This window comes from Rhincodon typus, chromosome 15, assembly GCF_021869965.1.
Source record: "Rhincodon typus isolate 14 chromosome 15, sRhiTyp1.1, whole genome shotgun sequence".
Lineage (NCBI taxonomy): Eukaryota > Metazoa > Chordata > Chondrichthyes > Orectolobiformes > Rhincodontidae > Rhincodon > Rhincodon typus.
Genome location: NC_063346.1, coordinates 60,109,543 through 60,131,267, shown reverse-complemented (window position 1 = coordinate 60,131,267; position 21,725 = coordinate 60,109,543). Strand labels below are relative to the sequence as shown.

Below are 21,725 nucleotides of genomic sequence, written 5' to 3'. Positions count from 1 at the left end.
CTGCTCCTATGATGCTGCTTGGCCTGCTGTGTTCATCCAGCCCTGCACCTTGTTGTCTCGGATTCTCCAGCATCTGCAGTTCCTACTATCTCTGATGAGAATTTCACTCTCAGCTTTTGTTAAGGCAGAAGACCAGGAGAACTAGATTCAAGAGAAATACGTCCTCCTGGGAGTCTCCTCCCATGATCAAGTTCTAAATTGAACAGTGTCAGGTACATGAATGGTATTTCATGCTCAGCAAAGCTCGTTTTGCGTGATTAGCAGCTCGATGCTGGACAGGTTAGCTTGAGAGAGGACGGACAGCCTGCTGTTGGCCATACTTTCTTGCCATTGTTTTTGGACGATTTTCTTAAGTCACAACTGATGAGATCATAAGACATAGGAGCAGAAATTAGGCCATTCAGCCTATCGAACCTGCTCCTCCATTCAATCATCGCTGATAAGTACTTTTTCAGTGGGTTTTGAGTTATAGATAGTTAAGATCTCAGAAGCAAACAGGAGTGCAGGGATCACTGCTACAGTAGAAATGATGTTAATCTCAGATTTGAGATCCTGCTTCTCAAATACTTTTTTTTTGGTTAGGGAAATACGAGAGGCTATTCTGAAAGAAGCTCTAGGAAGACTCTTAGAACTCCTGAATGCCATCAGGCAGAGTTACTGTGGCTTTGTGAAAAAGAAATCATGTTTGACTTATTTATTATATTTCAATATTAAAGTTTGTTTATTCTTTGAGGAAACAATGAGCAATATGGGTAATGAAGAGCCTGTAGACATGGTTTACTTGGATTTCCAAAAGACATTTGATAAGGTGCCACATGAAAGGTTACTATATCAGACAAATGGCCATGCTTTAAGAGGCTTAAATTAACATGAGTAGAGGATTGGTTAGTGTAGGTAGAAATGGCTCATTTTCAGATTGGAAAGATGTAAACAGAGGAGTTCCACAGGGATTGATGCTGACGCCTTAACTACTTACAATTTATATCAATGGCTTGGAAGAAGGCATATTGCTAAATTTGCTGATGATGTAAAGTAGGGTAGGAAAGTAAGTTATGAAGGTGATATATGGAGTCTGCAAAGGGATAGAGATAGGTTAAGTCAGGAGCAAAAATTTAACCGATTGAGTAATAATATCGGAAATTGTGAGGTTTCCCACTTTGGCAAGAAGGAAAAAACATATACAATGTAAAGGAGAGAGTGTAGAACTTTGTGGTGCAGAGGGGCCTGAGGGAATTGGTTTAGTGAATCACATTATGTCAGTATAGTATTGCAAGTAATGAGAAAGTCAAATAAAATGTTGCTGTTTATTACTAGGTGAAAAGAATTTAAAAATTAGGGAAGTTTACCATAGTTGTGCAAGGTATTGGTGACACCATGTCTGGAGTACTGCATAAAGTTTTGGTCTTCTTATTTAAGAAATGATATAAATAAAAATTATATAAATTATTTGGATGTGAATATAGGAGATATGGTTAGTAAGTTTGCAGATGACACCAAAATTGGTGGTGCAGTGGACAGTGAAGAAGATTGTCTGAGAGTACAACAGACTTTGATCAGATGGACCAATGGGCTGAGGAGTCATAGATGGAGTTTAATCTAGATAAATGTGAGGTGTTGCATTTTGGTAAGGCCAACTAGTGCAGAAATTATACAGTTAATGGCAGGGCACTGGGGAGTGTTGCTGAACAGAGAAACTTAGGGCTGCAGGTACATAGTTCCTTGAAAGCGGAGTTGCAGGTAGACAGGGTGAAGGAGACATTTGGCACACTTGCCTTCATAGGTCAGAACATTGAATATACGATTTGAGAGGTCATGTTGTGCCTGTATAGGACATTGGTTAGTTCACTTTTAGAATACTGCGTACAATTCTGGTCACCCTTCTATAGGAAGGATGTTGTTAAGCTTGGGAGAGTGCAGAAAAGATTTACAAGGATTTGCCAGGACTGGAGGGTTTGAGTTATAGGGAGAGGCTGAATAGGCTGGGGCTTTTTCTCCATGCAGCGTTAGAGGCTGAGCGGTGACCTTACAGAGGTTTATAAAATCATGAGGGGCATGGATAGGGTGAAGAGCCAAGGTCTTTTTCTTGCAGGAGGGGGAGTCCAAAACCAGAGGGCATAGGTTTATGGTGAAAGGGGAAAGATTTAAAAAGGACCTAAGGGACAACCTTTTCACATAGAAGTTGGTGCATGTATGGAACAAATTGCCAGAGAAAGTGGTGGAGGCAGGCATTATTACGACATTTAATAGACATCTGGATGGGTATATGAATAGGAACGGTGTAGAAGGATATGGGCAAATTCTGGCAAATGGGACTAGTTCAAATTGGGATGTCTGGTTGGTATGGATGAGTTGGACCAAAGGGTCTGTTTCCGTCCTATATAATTCTATGATATAATTGCAATAGAAGCAGTTCAGGGAATGTTCATTTGACTGATTCCTAGGATGAAGGGGTTGTCCTATGAGGAAAAGGTTGGACAGGTTGGGCCTGTATCCATCGGAGTTTAGAAAATTGAGAGATGATCTGATTGAAAGTCAAGATTTTGATGGAATTTGATCAGGTAGATGCTGAGAAGTTGTTTCCCCACAGCAATAGACCAAAACTCGGGGCCCAGTTTAAAAATAAGGAATCTCGCAATTATGTTAGCAATGAGGAGAAATGTTTTCTCTCTTTGCTTCATCAAAGACTTTTCTCCATCAATAAGGTCAGAAATGAGTATGTTTGCTAATGATTGCACACTGTTGAGTACAAATTGTAATCCTCAGATAAAGCATATTTTTTTCAGCAAATAAAATGTTGCTGTTTATTTTATGTTGATTGAAATATGGAAATCACATAAATCACAATAAAAGCCTACAACATGGTGAAGCCACCAAACAGGATGCTTGCACACCAAACAGCGAAAGCAGCAAATGATGCACAGAGCTAAGTGATCCCGCAACCAACAGATCAGATCTACGCTCTGCAGTCCTGTCACATCCGGTTGTGTATGGTGGTGGACAATTAAATAACTCACTGGAGGAGGCGGCTCCACAAGTATCCCCATCCTCAATGATGGAAGAGCCCAGCACATCAGTGCAAAAGATAAGGCTGAAGCATTCCCAGCATTATAGATACCAGTCTTCAGCCAATTTGATTCACTCCACATGATATCAAGAAATGGTTAGAGACACTGGATACTGCAAAGGCTATGGGCCCTGACAACATTCCAGCAATAGTACTGAAGACTTGTGCTCCAGAACTTGCTGCTCCCCTAACCAAGCTGTTACAACACTGGTATCTACCTGGCAATGTGGAAAATTGCCCAAGTATGTCCTGTACTCAAAAAGCAGGATAAATCCAACCCGGCCAATTACCGCCCCATCAGTCTCCTCTCGATCATCTGTAAAGTGATGGAAGGTGTCATCAACAGTGCTATCAAGCAGCACCAGTTCAGCAATAACCTGCTCAGTGATGCCCAGTTTGGACTCTGCCAGGATCACTCAGCTCCTGACCTCATTACAGCCTTGGTTTAAATATAGACAAAAGAGCTGAATTCCACAGATGAGGTGACAGTGACCCTTGATTTCAAGGCTGCATTTGATCGAGTGTGGCATCAAGGAGCCCTACCAAAACTGGAATCAATGGGTATCAGGGGGCAAGCTGGTTGGAGTCATACCTGACACATAGGAAGATGGTCGTGGTTGTTGGAGGGCAATCATCTCAGCTCCAGGACATCTCTGCAGGAGTTCCTCAGGGTAGTGCCCTCGGCCCAACCATCTTCAGCTGCTTCATCAATGACCTTCTCTTCATCATCAGATCAGAAGTGGGGATGTTCGTCCATGACTGCACAATGTTCAGCACCATTTGTGACTTCTCAAATACTGAAGCAGTCTGTGTTCAAATGCAACAAGATCTGAACAATATCCAGGCTTGGGCTGACAAGTGGCAAGTGCCACTCGTGCCACACAAATGCCAGGCTATGACCATCACCAATAAGAGACAATCTAATCACCATCCCTTGACAATCAATGGTATTACCATCACTGAATCTGCCACTATCAACATCCTGGGGGTTATCATTGACCAGAAACTCAACTGGACTCACCACATAAACACAGTGGCTACAAGAGCAGGCCAGAAGCTAGGAATACTGCGGTGACTAACTCACCTCCTGACTCCTCAAAGCCTGTCCGCCATCAATAAGGCACAAGCCACGAGCATGACGGAATACTCCCCACTTGCCTGGATGAGTGCAGACTCAACAACACTCAAGAAGCTTGACACCATCCAGGACAAAGAAACCACTACATCCACAAACATCCACTCCCTACAATGCCGATGCTCAGTAGCAGCAGTGTGTACTATCTACAAGATGCACTGCAGAAATTCACCAAAGATCCTCAGACAGCACCTTCCAAACCCACGACCACTTCCATTTAGGAGGACAAAGGCAGCAGACATAAGGGAACACCACCACCTCCAAGTTCCCCTCCAAGCCACTTGCCATTCTGATTTGGAAATATATCATCATTCCTTCACTGTCGCTGGGTCAAAATTCTGGAATTCTCTCCCTAACAGCACTGTGGATCAACCCACAGCAGGAGGACTGCAGAGGTTCAAGAAGGCAGCTCACCACCACCTTCTCAAGGGCAGTTAGGGATGGGCAATAAATGCTGACCAGCCAGTGACGTCCATATCTCACAAACGAATAGAAAAAAAAACAAAACTTGGATAATACTCAGGCTTCAGGTCATAACTGGCAGGTAACATTTACACCATAAACACTAAGGATTGACCATTCCCAACAAGCAGGAATCTAATCATTTCCCCATGATATGAAGCCAACACTACCATCACTGAATCTTCCATCATCAATGTCCCGGGGGTTATCACTCATTAGAAACCGAACGGAAACAGCTATATAAACACTACAGTTACTACGGCAGGTCAGCTGCTGGAAATTCTGCAGCAAGTAACACACTTTTTGACTCCCCAGCTAGACAGTGAGACAATTTGGAGACAGTCATGACGGTCACAATCGCTGGTAGCTGATTCTTTGGAGGAGTATTGAAAGAGCAAAGCTGAAACAGGAAGCTTCAGTTGGCTGAGAAGAGGCCAGTGAATTCTCCATGTTCTCAGAATGTGGTTGATTGGGAAATTACATTCATCGCTATGCTGGTAGGCAGGTAAAGGTTAATATTTAACAAACTAATGCATAATTTCGAACACAAATACATTCCCAGTATTGCGCATGGACATATCAAGAACAGTATTCAAACTGCGGCAACAAAATAAAGGAAGAATTCTATAAGGGCGACTGAAAAATGTTAAGTCTGATGATTAAGACCATTTTAGATTCTGCAACCTAAACGCTAGGAATCCTAAAACTCCAATCTGTAAACTTACAACTCAGCCCATTCCCGCCCTCCTTCCCCACAACCCTCCTTCAACCTATCCCTAACTCAGGTCTTGGCACTAAGTGCCTGTCTAACACAAAACACTCTCTTTCACTAATTAGAAAATGCTGAGTGACTGCAGCAACAAGGACACTGAATATGATATCATGAGAACTGAAATGGTGAAGTCTGGTTCGGAAATACACAGAACGTGAAACTTAGGCTGTCCCTAAGATGTTCCCCATTATTCTTTGGTTGCAATGTTACCTTCATCTCTGCACCTTGGCCAAAGATCTTGACACTCTGTTGGGTGAGTCCATTGATTTCAAAGGTGACAACTTCTTGATATTCAATAGGTTCCCTTGGATAGAAAATGATGACAGCTTCCACTGATTTCTTTGGCGCCAGGGCACAAGGTTGGAATTTTACCTCCAGATATGAATTGTTAGGGAACAAGCAATCCAGGCTTGCAGTAAAAAGCAAAAAATGGTTACAAACAGGATACTGACAATTGATAAGTAAAACACCATCATATTTCAGGCATTAATATAGCACCTAGTTACAGGAAATTCTGTCAAAGTCAATTTCTTTACTGATCTTTGTGGTTCTGTAGGGAAAAGCAAAAGGGCAGGTTATTATCTGATTAGAGCTTTCCATCGCTGGCATAGGCACGATGGGCAGAATGAACTCCTGATGTGCCGATTATTTTACCATGCTATCGACTTGCAAATGGACTCAAGAATTGAACCTGTTCACAACCCGGGGAACTTCCTACGATTTATTTAAATCAATAGATAACCAAAAATATAATTTTGTTGATCATATTAATATGGGTGGGTGATTAAGTAATGCAGATTGGAGCAGAAAGCTACAAAGGATATTGATAGATTTCACAGGTGAGCAAAACTGGCAGATGGAGTTCAACTTGTGGAAGTTAGGCACAAAAATAACCAAAATGATAAACGATGTATTAAATCAAGAGGATTACAATGCAATGGTATGGACGTTATTGCCATATCTACATAAAGCTCTAGTTAGACTGCATCTGGAGTAAAATGTTCAATTTATTTTAGGAGGGATAGATTGCCCTTGAAAGGGATTGCAACACAGATTCACCAGAATGATTCAGGAGCATAGGAATAATGGGGACAGTTGAATCTACTAGGGTTGTATTCCCTTGAGTATTAAAGGTTAAGAGCTGATTTAAACTAAGTATATAAATACATTAAAGAATTTGATGGGCTAGATAGAAAGTCAGAGAGTCATATAGCACAGGAGAAGCTCTTCTGCCCATCAAGTCTGTGCTGACCTATCTACACTAAACCCACTTTCCAGCACCTGGCTCATAGCCTTGAATGATATGACCATGTACTTCTTCCATCTCTTCTACCCTCCAGGCAGTTCATTCCAGACACCCTACCACACTCTGGTGAAAAAATCTTTCCTCAAATCCTCTCTGCACCTCCTGCCCTTTACTTTAAGTTATGCCCCCTTGTTATTGACCCTTCAACTAAGGAGAACAGCTTCTTCCCATCCACCCTGTCCATGCCCCTCAAAATCTAATACACTTTTATCAGGTATCACCTTTTCTGCTCCAAAGAAAACAACCCAAGCTTATCCAGCCTCTTCATTGCTAGGTCCAACCAGGCACCATCTTGGTGAATCTCCTTTGCACGCTCACCAGTGAAACTGCATCCTTCTTATAGTGCCGTGACCAGAACTGCACATAGTACTTCAGCCAAGCAATAACTAAAGTTTGATACAGTTCCAATGTAACCTCCCTACTCTTGGAATCTACACCATGACTGATAAAGGCAAGTAATCTGTATGCCTTCTTAACCATCCTATTAACCTGTCCTGCCACCTTCGAGGATCTGTGGACAAGCACCCCAAGATCCCTCTGGAACCCTGAGCTTCCTAATGTCCTGCCATTTATTGAGTACTCCCTTGTTTTATCATTTCTTCCAAAGGGTATCACCTCACACTTTTCAGGGTTAAATTCCATCTGCTACTGAACTGCCCATTTGACCAACTTGTCTGTATCTTCCTGTAATCTAAGGACTTCTTCCTCACTATTCACCACCTGGCTAATCATCAGCAAGCTTATTCATCCCGTATTCTGATGAGAATTGTGTTAGAATATAGAACATAGAACAGTACAGGACAGGAACAGGACCTTCGGCTCATGATGTTGTGTTGTACGTGATGCCGAATTCAACTAATCCCTTCTGCCTGCCCTTGGTCCATATCCCTCCATACCTTGCATATTCATGTGCTTATCTGAAAGTCTCTTAAACACCCCTATCATGTCTGCCTTCACCACCACCCCTGGCAGCAGGTTCCATGCTCCTACCACTCTCTGTGTAAAAAAAACTTGCCCCTCACATCTCCTTTGAATTTTCTCTCTCTAACCTTAAATGCATGCTGCTAGTTTTAGACATTTCACTCCGGGAAAAAGATTCTGACCATCAACCCTATCTATGCAGCTCATAATTTTATAGACTTCTATCAAGTCTCCTCTCAGTCTCCACCACTCCGGAGAAAACAACCTGAGTTTTTCGAGCCTCTCCTTACAGTTTATACCCTCTAATCCAGGCTGCATCCTGGTAAACCTTTTCTGCACCCTCTCCAAAGCTTCCACATCCTTCCTGTAATGTGGCGATCAGAACTGAACACAGTGTAGCCTAACTAAAGTCTCATAAAGCTGCAATCTGATATTCTGACTCTTTTACTCAATTTCCTGACTAATAAAGGCAAGCATTCCATATCCCTTCTTTACCACGCTATCTATATGCGTGGCCACTTTCAGGGAGCTATGGACTTGAACCCCAAGATCCCTCTGTACATCAATGCTGTCCAGGGTCCTGCCATTAAGTCTATACTTTTCTTTAACATTTAATCTTCAAAAGTGCACCACCTCACACTTACCCAGATTAAACTCCATCTGCAACTTCCCTTCCCATATCTGCAACTGATCTATATCCCACTGTATCCTTTGACAACCTTTTATCCTATCCACAACTCCACCGACCTTTGTATTGTCCACAAACTTACTAACGCACCTATTGACATTTTCATCCAAGTCATTTATATATGTCACAAACAGCAGAGGTCCCAGTATGGATCCCTGTGGAACACTAGTAGTCCTAGACCTCCAGCCTGAAAAACACCCTTCCGCCACTACCCTCTGTCTTCTATGAGCAAGCCAATTCTGAATCCACTCAACCAAGTCACCGTGGATCCCATGCATCTTAATCTTCTGGAATGACCCTACCATGAGGAACTTGTCGAAAGCCTTACTAAAATCCACGTAGACAACTTCCATTGCCCTACCCTCATCAATCACCTTTGTCACTTCCTCGAAAAATTCAATCAAATTAGTAAGACGTGACCTGCCCTGCACAAGGCCATGCTGACTGTCCCTAATTAGTCCATGCTTTTCCAGATGTGTGTAAATCCTATCCCTAAGAATTCTCTCCAGTAGCTTCCCAACTACTGATATGAGACTCACCACCCTAAAGTTTCCTGGATTATCCCTGTTTGCCTTGAACAGAGGAACAACATTAGCTACTCCCCTGTCCTCTGGGACCTCTCCAGTGGCTAGTGAGGATACAAAGATATTGGTCAAGACCCCAGCAATCTCCCCTGTTGCCTCTCTCAATAACCTGGGGTAGATACCATCAGGCCCTGAGGACTCATCCACATTAATGCTCTTCAGGAGATCCAACACCACTTCTTTCTTTATCTCAAAATGCCCTAGCATATTAGCATGTTCCACGCTAATTTCACTATCCTTGATATCCTCCTCCTCGGTGAATACTGATGCAAAGTGCTCATTTAGGATCTCACCCACATCCTCTGCCTCCAAGCACAAGTCCTCTCCTTTATCCTTGAGTGGTCCTACCTTGTCCCTAGTTATTCTCTTGTTTTTAATGTATGTATTGAATGCCTTGGGATTATTTTTAACCCTACTTGCCAAGGTCAGTTCACGGCCCCTTCTTGCTGCCTTAATTCTGTGCTAGAGTTCCTTCCTGCTTTCTTTATATTCTTCACAGGCCTTGTCTGATTTTAGCTTCCTAAACCTTATATATGCTTTCTTTTTCCTTTTGACTAAATCCATAACCTCCCTCATTATAACAAAGAACAGAGAACAATACAGCACAGGAACAGGCCCTTCTGCCCTCCATGCCTGCGCCGACACATTTTGCCCTTCCATACTAAAACTGTCTTCACTTACAGGATCCGTATCCCTCTATTCACTTCCTATTCATGTATTCATCCAGGTGCTTCTTGAATGCTGCTACTGTGTCTGCTTCCGCCACCTCCTCCAGCAACACGTTCCAGGCACTCACAACCCTTTGTGTGAAAAATTTGCCTCGCACATCTCCTTTAAACTTCACCCCTCATACCTTTAACCTTTGTCCCCTAGTAATTGACACCTCCACCCTGGGAAAAAGCCTCATACTTTTCACTCCATCCATGTCATTTGCAATCTTATAAACTTCTGTCAGGTCACCCCTCAATCTCAGTTGCATTCCAGTGAAAATAAACCCAGACTAGCCAATGTTTCTTCATAGCTAAAATCCCCTATACCAGGCAACATCCTGGTAATGTTTTTCTGAACCCTCTCCAAAGCATCCACATCTTTCTGGTGGTGTGGTGACCAGAACTGCACACTTTACGCAATATTCCAAGTGTGGCCTAACTAAAGTTCTATAAAGCTGCAGCATAACTTGTTTATCGTTATACTCAATGCTTCTTCCAATGAAGGCAAGCATGCCTTTTTTACTACCTTATCTACCTGTGCTGCCACCTTTAGAGATCTGTGGACCTATACATCCAGATCCCTCTGCAACTAGAGGGTTCTGCCATTCACTGCATAATTTCCACCTGTACTTGACCTTTCAAAATACATCACCTCACATTTATCCAGATTAAACTCCATCTGCCATTTTTCTGCCCATGCCTTCAACTGATCTATATCCTGCTGTACTCTGTGACAATCCTCCTCACTATCTGCAACTCCACCAATCTTTCTATCATCTGCAAACTTCCTAATTACACTAGCCATGTTTTCCTCCAAATCATTTATGTAGATCATGAACAGCAGAGGTTCCGGCACTGATCCCTGTGGAACACCACCAGTCCCAGTCCTCCATTCCCACTTGCATCCTTCCACTGCTACCCTCTATCTCCTATGATGAAGCCATCTTGCCAGCTCACCCTTGATACGATGTGACTTCATCTTTTGTACCAGTCTGCCATGAGGAGGTCCCTTACCTTGCCATCCTTGTCCTTCCTCCTCACTGGAACATGCAGGTCCTGAACTCTCATAGGCAGGTCTTTAAACAATTCCCACATGTCAAATGTGGATTTGCTTGATAACAGCTCCTCCCAATTAACACTCGCAAGCTCGTGCCAAATACTGACGTAACTTGCCCTCCCCCAATTTAGTACCTTGCTGCAGGGTCCTGACTTACCCTTATTCATAGCTATCTTAAAAGAGTTGTGATCACTGTTTCCAAATGCTCTCTCACTGAAAGGTCAGTCGCCTGGCCAGTCTCATTAGCCTGTACAAGGCCCCTCCTCTAGTTGGGCTATCCACATACTGTTTCAAGAAACCCTCTTTGATGCGCTTAACAAATTCTGCCCCGTCTAAGTCTCTTGCTGTAAGGGAGTCCCAGTCAATATTGGGGAAGTTAAAGTCACTCATTGTGATAACTCTTTGGAATCAGATGCTATGACACTAAAATTGGAATCTGGAGCATCCAAACAAAAGCTGTTCAGACCTTGAGACAGGTGAAGGGTGGGGAAAACAAACCAAAAATGTTTTGCTAATGTGAAAGACAGGAGAGAATAGATGAGAAATCGGTTGATGGGGCAAGGCCAAATGGACTGGTAATGGGACTGGTAAAGAAACAAAAGCTGTGGCGAGAGGAGGTGTGAATGGCAGGGCATGCTGCTCCTTGAAAATACTAAAAAAGAAAGAATAATCAAAAACTGGAAAATAAAAGGAAATAAAAGGGGCAGACATTATAATCTGAAATTGTTAAACTCAATGTTTAGTGTGGAAGGTTATAGAATTTGTAATTGAGAGTATTGAGCTTTCAGCTGATGGTGAGCTTCACACGAACGCTGCAAGAGGCTGAGGTCAGAGTAGAAAGGTAGAAAATTAAAATGATGGGCAACCATGAGCAGGGGATCTTTCTTGCAGACTGTACACAAAGTGGCCACAGGATTTCCCTTTGATCTATTTGATGTCAAGGAGACCACGTTGAGAACAATGAATACATTACAGTAAACAGAAAATTAATGTTTCATCTGGAAGAAGGCTTGGGCCAGGCATTTCATCTGCTGCATTTACAATAAAGGTGCTGTAAGAGAGGAGTGGTTCTTGATGGTGACTGAACTGTAGACTAGGCTGTACTGGATGCTATAGTCCCTTCAGAGTGCTGGATTGGCATCATGCTGGAGGTGACCAAAATGATCTGGAGCATGGTCGAGACAGACAGACAGACAGACGGACGATTGGTGGTGGTTTAATCCGAGGGTCACCATGTCTCAGGCAAGGAGAGAGGTTCAGAAGGAGAGTTCTTCATGGTAACTTCACCCAGTGTGGGAAGTGAACACACTCTGTTGGTGTTACAAACCAACCATCCAGCCAACTGAGTTAACTGACCCAAAATTACTCATTGTGAAAAAGTATTTTGTGCTTCAACAATTCCCTGCACAAAGAATATTCAGTATGGTATGCTTGGTGGGAGCTACCTGGGACAACGTGCAGTAACCAACCCAAGTCAAATACTGGTAAAGTAACAAAGTGAAACACGACTGTCAAAGGAATGAACACAAGCACGACTGCCTTACCCGATTGCTTGCTCCTGTTTATTAGTGATGATCAGAGTTTTTTTGGAAGGTGTCATGCCAGCATTATAGATGAAACATGGCCCAAAGTCATATTTGGTGAACGATAAGTGGGCACTTGGGATCACTATGTACCCAGTGAGAATACAGGCAAAAACAGGGCCTTTCTGGATCTGTGGGCAAGAACAGAGATTATGATTTGTGTGTACAAGTTAACTTTCAGTCAACTTGATGAACAGGTTGGTTATGTAGCCAGTCAGCTGGTCAATACAATGATAATTTTTTGCAACATAATTCATCCTGATCGTTTGACTCAGACTCTGTAATCCTGCACAGGCTTCCAACTCTACAAGAGTCCGTGATACATCTCTACGTTCATATTGGCACAATTCACTCATTCCTCCAGGGACTAAAAATTAATCTCCTAAACCTAATCCTATTGCAGGAGACTAAGTGCCAAGAGCATTCCAGGAGAAAAATCACAGAGGGTCTAAACAAAATTTAACTTTAAAACTGTTCTTTGAATTAGCTGTAAAAATATTTGAGAAAATAGACTTTCAAACAGAGTCGTGACACGTCCAACTGAGTAATAAAGCAACTGCCCCCTTCCCAAATAGTGCCAGGCAGGCTATGTATATGGACAGGGATCAATGTGGTAGCCTAGGGACAAGGTGGTCAGAGGCTGGAAACGATCTTTTTGGAAAACTGTCAGGAATGTGCGCAAACAGAATGGGTAACATTAGGTTACCGAATACACAGGGGAGCATGTTTCATCACATCTGGCTGCAGCCTTGTCAATACAGGTCCAGTTTACCCAATCTCTCTTCATAGGACAGTCCCACCATCCTGGAACAAGTCTGGTGATCCTTTGTTGCACTCTCTCTACGGGCAATAATACCTTTCCTGAGAGAACAAGACCGAAACTATGCTCCAGATGCAGAATTACCAAGTTCCTTTTATGTAGTTAATACAGAGCCACTGGGAGATCTTTTCATTTTGTCTTCAGCACAATGGAATGTATGGAAAATACTGAAAGTACTATGGAATGGTGATACTGCATGTAACCAGAACAGTATTAACATCAGTGACTGAGTCCCACTTGCTGGACTTTGTCCCACATTTTGGATTTTCACCATTGGACTGGGGTTTGTGAGACTGGGGCCACGGAATCTGAGATAGAGCTTTAAGTGCTGGCCGTCTAAAGTCCCTGACGTAAGACAAGGCAGTGAGACTCATTAGTTCACATATGTACAAAGTAGTTTAAGATAATAAATTTGCTCATTAAGAGATGCTGCTTGGCCTGCTGTGTTCATCCAGCTCTGCACCTTTTTGTCTCGGATTCTCCAGCATCTGCAGTTCCTACTATCTCTGATACAAATTTGCTCATTAGTTTGTATATATATTAAGTAATTAAGCTAACAAATTTACTATACAATAAAGAACACTTGTCTTCTTGTATCCATTTTGATCAAGCCTTTACTAGCCCATTAGCTACTTTCAACCTAACAATACACAGGTCACAGCCTGCCAACATAAGATTTATTCCAAATCCCTGCTTTACTCTTTTAAACCAGGATCTTGTGAGGACCTTCTGAAAATCTAAGTATACAACGTTCACCAGTTCTCCCTTATCAATTTTATTAGTAACATCTTCAAAATACTCCAGCAAATTTGTCAAACACAATTTCCCATTCACAAATCCGTTTTGATCATTATCAACCAGTTGTCTATTTATCCCATCCTTTATAATTGATTCTAGTATTTTCTCTACCTCTAGTGTAAGGCTAGCAGGTCTGTAGTTCCCTGTTTTCTCTTCTGCTCCATCCTTATAGAGAGGGGTGTCATTTGCTACTTTCCAATTTACAGGAATCATTCCAGATTCTATAGAATTCCGGAAGATAATCCCAACGCACTGACCCTCTCTATAGTCACTTCCTTCAACTCTCTGGAATGAAGACATCAGGTCCTGGGGATTTCACAAATTTCAGCCCCATTAATTTCTCCAAAACCAACTTCTCACTCTCACTATTCTGCTTCAATTTTGCTTTCTCCTCAGCCACTTGGATCTTTCCCTCTGAGAATTTCTTCATAAATTGATAAAGCATTTTGGGCTTTCCTTGATTTTAATTACCAATATACCCTCTTTAGGAATTATCTTGTTAATTTTACTCAGCATTTTCTATATTCTTCTAAGCTCTCTGAAGCCTTGAGCTCATTGTATTGGTCATATGCTTTCTTTTGTTTTCTTGCCTTACGCTATTGTGAGTGCTCTTCAAACTCTGATTTTCAGGGTCTAGACTTGAGAATCCCACCTTTTGTCCTTTCTGATAAAATACTTATTTTAAAATCTCTCTCTCTGTATATATATCTCTCTCCTCCTTGTATACCTCCCACCCACTGCTCTGACACTGATGTATATTCAGCTGTTCCCAGCCAGTACAGACACGCATTAGACACACGTTAATATAAATGCTGAGCAGTGGGAGTGGCAGTCTGAGTGGGACTCTTGATGCTCACCTTCAGCTTTAGCTCTACGTCCTTTAGCGTGAACTTGTGGTCTGGGTGGAATCGGATTGATACTGTGACACTGCTTTCAGTTTCCACCCTGTTCCGCTTGCAGTTTAGTTTTAGACAATTCAGAATGCTGGGAGGGCCTGAAAGCTCCCAGTCAAAGTCGAAGTTAAATTTCCCGTTGTTTGAGATGACGAAGTGATAGTTAATATGATCATTCAGTTCCACCTGTGAGTAGATTAACAGCAACGTAAAAATCAAGCTGCCACCCCTCCAAATCAATCAAATACACTCCCATAGTCAGGAACCTGACCTGTTGTTAGCTGGAAAGACCTGTCATTATGGTAATGGTAAAGAGAGGGATGTACTGGGCAATGGTTAAGCTATTATTGCTCACGGTGCCAGAAGGATGCCCAATTTTGAACTGCTAGATTTGCTCTGAGTCTAGCCCGTGATAACGTTACTTATGATGGAGGTATAGTCAGCACAAGGACTATGCAGTAGTATCTTACTGACATTGTCACGGACAGATGCATCTGTGATTGGCAGATTGATGAGAACAAGGTCAAGTTGCGTTCCCTTGTGTTGATTTTCTAACAACCTGGCACAGGCCAAACTGACAGGGAGAGGCCATTTCTTCAGGTGGAGGAATCCAGAACAATGAGAAAATAGAAACAAGGCCAATCGGGGTGATGTATGGAAACACTGCTGCACAAAGAGGGTAGCAGAAATCTGGAACTCTTTCTCTCAAAAAGGGAAGAGATGAGAACCAATCATCTGTAAAATTTCCAGGACCATATTGTATCTGAGGCGTATCTTCTGTGTCTTGAGTGTGCTCCTTCCAGAATAGTGCGCACAGTACACACTTTTCCTGGTGTTGCTTCCCAAACCCCATGACTGATGTGACAGCTTTGAAATCACATTCCATCCTTACAGGCCCAGCAAAACAGCACTCTCTGTGACAGCTCTGACATAGGCCAAGCAGTACCGTCCTTCACTGTCCTCCTCATATTCCCCTGCTGTGATAGATTAGTCAACGAACAAGAGGGTATAGATTTAAAATGACATGCAAATGAAGCAAGGGTCATGTGAGAAAGATCTTTTTCACACAAGTATGGGAGGATAAAGGGCAATTCACTCAGCAGCTATCGCACAATGTTCCCAATAACTGATGTACAATTCCCAAGAATTTACATTTAGTTGGGTCAGAGGCTAGGAAACCTTTGGTGAGTAACTCACCTCCCGACTCTCCAAAGCCTGCCTGTCATCTACAAGGCATAAGTCAGGAGTGTGATGGAATACTACCCAGTTGCCTGGATGGGTGCAGCTCCAACAACACTCAAGAAGCTTGCCACCATCCAGGACAAAGAAGCCCACTTACTGGCACCACATCCACAAACATTCACTCCCTCCACCCCCAATAGGTGTCGACAATAAATGTGTACTTTCCTTGCCAATGAGAGCCACAGCCCAAAGATAATTTTCAAAAAGTCTTCATCTAACTATCTTCTCTCAAAGATTAGGGCCAACATGACTACGCACTGGCGAGCATTGAACACTGAACTAAAATCAGTATGAGAAAAGGAGTTGAGGGCCAAGGTTCGTGGTGCATCAACATGGGAGAGAAGACGAGATAATCAAGAAAGTAGTGGCACACAGCTTGAATTTTAAAAGCCAGCGGTATTGTACAACGAAGGATAGACTGAGGGAGTTGAATTTCACAATTGTATGTTCTAGGAATTCATGTGTCTTCAAAGCAGTGACGATGCTGCTATCAAGTGCCTGATCTGTAGGTCAGGAGAAATTAAAAGAAAATTTTGAGAAGGCTAGGATAAGAACAATAAAACACAGAAGGAAGGAGAGTAGAAAGGAAGTCTAAGTAAGAAAAATGAAGTTATTTGTGATACAGGCTGTAGCCCTCCTACAAAATATTATCTTATGACAGATATAAGAGATGTCTGATCAGACTGTCAGATCACAAAATTATTTATCATGTAGCTGGCATACAGCACTAACCTCTCCAAAGGAGATCTCATTGACAGTCTGATGACTGAGTTCAGTTACTGTCCCATCGCTACCTTCACATGTCACTGTTGCTTTCATGCTGTATCCATGCATTTTTATATTTAAGATCAAAGGTACTGTCTTTGTCTTCACATCACACACAATGTTCCAGTTCACATGTCCATCGGTGTTTGCAATACAGGAGAAGACAATGGGTACACTGTAGGTGAAGCAGATAAGTATCAGAAGAATGCTACATTATGGCATTGTCACATACAATGTACAGTTCACATTGAGATTACAGACCAGCCACAGTTCACTCTGTCAGTTTACAGACCAGGCTCAGTTCATTGTCTGGGTACAAACCAATTACAGTTCACCATGTGATGACCAGATATAGTTCATATTGGATTACAAACTGGGTACAGTTTCCTGCCAGTTACAAACCACATGCAGGCCATTCTGTCAGATAACTGCAATTTATAATTCAGCCTATCAGTTCCCACTTCACTGATGTTACTTTGCTACATTGTATGCAGTTTTGCTTTCAGGAAACTCCTGGCTTCCAGTTCCTGTTGGACACCTTCACCTTGGCCTTGTTTTGTTTCTATAATTCACTTGCCTTTCATCACTCATTTTATAAGCTGGTGGATTCAGGTACTGTGTGGGTGCTGCCTACAGTTGAGTCCAAGTGGCTTCATCAGGCAGAAAGATTAAAAATTTCAAACTGTACATTTGTAAAAGCTGTAATCTTTCCCAATACTGAGGGCAAACATTTCATCAAAATGCTATAAAATGCACCCATCTCGGTGCTGTGTACAGGTCCTAACTGTGTTCGGTGTTGCTGGGAATGGTTCAGCTGAGGCAATATATTATTTGGAGAAGGAAGCAAAGCACCAAAAGAGCAGTGAAATATATGACGGTGTAATTTAAATATTGGCATAGGAATAATTATTGACCAGAACATCAGATAGAAAGTCTATGCTCTCCATTGAATTAGCGCTTTAGGAGCAGCTCCAGTCTGACCAATAAATAAAATACTCTCTTATTACTGTACAGGGCTGTCAACCTAGGTTATGTGCTCAGGTTTCTTAGAGGTGGCAGTGCCATCACTGAGCCATTGGGGGGTCCTAGCTAAAACAACTCACGTCACGTACCACTCATGCAGACTCAACAAAATGAATGGGTGAGGGTGAGCAATTGAAGGTCAATTGGGGGAACTGGCTCAGCAACATTCATGGAAAATAGCAAGAAAATTCTCTTGGTCAAGGCTGAACAAATGACACTCAGTGCTATCCCAAACAACAAGGTATGATCCTAAAGAGGCCAAAAAACTTGAGCATTTCTAGTTTAGCCATAGACCAGCCATGTTCCGATAATTATACACAGACCTTCACAAGTAATGGGTAATGAGTATCATACACAATGACCTTCATGGGTAATGAATGTTCCACTACTGACAGCGTGAACATTGAAGCTCATTGAGCCACTAACTGGGGTTTGATTTCTGGCTGATTTTCTTACCTACTGTAAGGAAGAACAATGCCCTCTATGGGCTCCACAAAAAGTTTGCAAATGTATCCCTCAGAATGCAGTGTCTCCTTTCTGAAATGGAAGCTCAGTGGGCTTGCCTCATTGTTAATCATGTTGACAGTCTCCTGTGCTTTGTAGCCTGTGGGTAACACAAGGAACAGCATTGGTGCTGGCAGCTAGGGGCCAGTTCATACTTTTGTGATCCAGACAAGCATTGCGGAATTCAAGCTGATGTGTGAGGAGTTTTCTCGTCATTGAAAACAATGTACTAAATACTTTCAACACTTTGCATGTGGCACTGATGTTAATGTATACACCTGGTTGGTATTTATTTGTTAATCATTCCCACTTTCCTATATCTTTTGCTTTCAGTAGGTGACCTTTCAGGGTCTAGCCTTTGGCCCCCAGCTCCCCTCAGCTTGGAACAAACTGAGACCACTCGTTGTTGATTGACCATGTAAGGGCCTTAAGTGCAGCAGATGAGAATAACAGAGTTACAGGTGTGTTACAACACAGAAGGTGGCCATTCAGCCCATCGTGCCTGTGGCGGCTCTTCAAATGAGCATCACTTCCTAGTGCCAATCCCCTGTTTTTTTCCTATAATTTCGAACACTATTCCTATCTAAATGATTATCCAGTACCCTCTTCAATGCCTCATTTGGACCTGCCTCCATCGCATTTCCAGGCAGTTCATTTCAGACCCTAACTACTCTGAGTGTAAGAGTTTTTTCTCATATCACCGTTGCCTCTTTTGCAGATCACTTTAAATCTACACCCTTCTGTTCTTGTTCCTCTTATGAATAGGAACAGTTTCTCCCTATCTACACTATCCAGCTCACTCATGATTTTGAAAACCTCTGACAGAAAGCAGAGGGATGGGATAAATGAATCCTTCTCTGGATGGCAAACTGTAACTAGTGGGGTGCCACAGGGTTCATTCTCGACCTCCACTACTTATAAACCATACAAATGATCTGTGAGCAGGGAGAGAATATAACATAGCAAAATTTACAGTCGATAGTAAAATAAGTGGGAAAGCAGGCTGTGATGAGGAGATAAACAGTGTACAGATGGATATTGATTGGTTAGGAATTGGCCAGAGCTAACAGCTGGAGTTTAATGTGGATAAGTGCAAGGTTATCAGTTTTGGCCAGAAAAGTAAAAGGGCAAATTATTATTTCAATGGGAAGCAGATTCAAAGTATGTCAGTGCAGAGGGATCTAGGTGACCTTGTGCATTTTTTTATTCATTTGTGAGATGTGGGCATCATTGGCTGTGCCAGCATTTATTGCGGGTTCTTAGTTGCCCTTCACCAGGTGGTGGTGAGCTGCCTTCATGAACTGCTGCAGTCCACCTGCTGTGAGTTGACCCACAATACCATTACAGGGAGGGAATTCCAGCATTTTCACCCAGCAACAATGAACGAACAGTGATATATTTCCAAGTCAGAGTGGTGAATGGCTTGGAGGGGAACTTGAAGGTAGTGGTGTTCCTATGTGTCTGCTGTCCTTGTGAATGAATTACAAAAAGTGGGTATGTAGAACCACAGAATCCCTACAGTGTGGAAACAGGCCCTTTGGCCCAACAAGTCCACACCGACTCTCAGAGCATCCTACCCAGACCCATTCCCCAAACCCACCTAATCTACACATCCCTGAACACTACGGGCAACTTAGCATGGCCAAACCAGCTATCCTGCATATCTTTGGACTGTGGGAGGAAACCGAGGCACCCGAAGGAAACCCACGCAGACACGGGGAGAATGTCTGTGTGGAGTTTGCACAGTCACTCGAGGGTGGAATCGAACCCAGGTCCCTGGTGCTATGAAGCAGCAGTGCTAACCACTGAGCCACCATGCCGCCCCTCAGGGCAGCATATGGTAAGAAAGGCAAATGGAATCCTGGCATGTATTGCAAAAGGGCTGGATTATAAAAGTAAAAAAGTGTTGTTACAATAATAAAAGGTCTTGGTGAGACTACACCTGGAGTATTGTGCCCAGTTTTGGTCTTCTTACTTAAGGGAGAATGCAGTGGCACTAGAGGCAATTCAGGGGAGGTTCACCAGATTGATTCCAGGGGTGAAAGGGCTGTCATACGAGGAGCGGTTGATAACTTGGGCTTTTACTCGCTGGAGTTCAGAAGAATGAGGGGGGATCTGATTGTGATACATAAAATGCTAATGGGAATTGATAAGGTGGACATGGAATAGATGTTCCCCACTGTGGGATAATCTCAAACAAGAGGTGATAGGTATTGAGTGACAGGAGGTCGGTGCAAAACTGAGATGTGGAGAAACTACTAATCTCAGACAATTGTGAATCTATGGAACTCACTGAACCAGAGTGCAATGGAAGCAGCATCAATGTACAGATTCAAGAATGAAATAGATATGTTTCTGATGAAAGGCTAGATAAAGGTCTATGGGAGAAGTCAGGAAAGTGGAGTTGAAATCACATTAAGATCAGCCATGATCACGTTAAATAGCAGAGCGGGCCCGAAAGACTGAATTCCCTACTCCGGCTCCTAATTCCTGTGTTCCTATTTTATATTATCTTTCAGTATTCTTCTGACCGAAGTGTATCACCTCACACTTCATGACCATGTTCAACCACAGGCCTTCTAACTAACAACTTAATTCCGGAGGTGGTGGGGAGGGAACAGTTGTACTCTTGAGCCACTTACTCTTTCTGCCACCATGTGCATCACATCTAGGCAGAAGAAAATTCCACCAAATTAAGTCAAAAAATTCAAACACGTACCTAATAGCACATATTTGTAGTTGATGTGGGAGCGGTCAAGGGAGACCGCGGGCTCCCTTGTATTGCCGCATAACAGGAATGGCACGGTGATATTTTGTTCTGGAATGATGAAGCTCCAGAATGATTCAGTGATGTTCAGCTGCTGAGGCACAAACTGAAAGCTGACCTGAGGAGATGGGCAAGTGATTAATGCAAGATCCACAGTGATGTGATGGGTTGACATATACTATCTCTGCTGACATCGCTTTTAATGTGCAACATCAAAAACATCATGCTGCAGGCTTAGAGGATAAAAGTAGAAGCAGAAAGATGTTGAACATGACTTTGCATAGGATTTTAAAGTTAGGCAAGACATTTCCTTGCTGCTATTAGAACTACCATCATTATAGTTATTTACTGTATCCAATTCTTATTTCTGAGGCTTAACACATTTCTCCCACTCAGGAAGACTACAAATAAATCAGTTACTGTACAGTCCCTGATTACATACAAACCACTGCAGAGATTTTAATATTGTATTACAGATTAAAGTGCATCCTTACAAATTAGAAGTAGTTAGTAATTATCACAGTTAGACATTTTGTGGGTTTTCTTTAACTTGATCCTGGCTGTGATATGAGCTGATCTGGAGCCAATTTGTAGGCTAGGTTTACTAAACAACAAGTCTAGTATCGTTAGG

General features: G+C 42.5%; 1 protein-coding gene across 1 annotated transcript in view; it reads right to left on the bottom strand.

Moving 5' to 3' along the window:
- Positions 1 to 21,725, bottom strand: part of hydin (HYDIN axonemal central pair apparatus protein) — a 677,137-nt gene that overhangs the window by 45,892 nt on the left and 609,520 nt on the right. Inside the window, exons 72-77 of the mRNA XM_048605579.1 lie at positions 21,047 to 21,212; positions 18,280 to 18,427; positions 16,768 to 16,975; positions 14,758 to 14,979; positions 12,244 to 12,413; positions 5,581 to 5,842 (exon numbers count right to left, since the gene is read on the bottom strand). Coding sequence (XP_048461536.1) covers positions 5,581 to 5,842; positions 12,244 to 12,413; positions 14,758 to 14,979; positions 16,768 to 16,975; positions 18,280 to 18,427; positions 21,047 to 21,212 — 1,176 coding nt within the window. The remainder of the gene's footprint in view (positions 1 to 5,580; positions 5,843 to 12,243; positions 12,414 to 14,757; positions 14,980 to 16,767; positions 16,976 to 18,279; positions 18,428 to 21,046; positions 21,213 to 21,725) is intronic.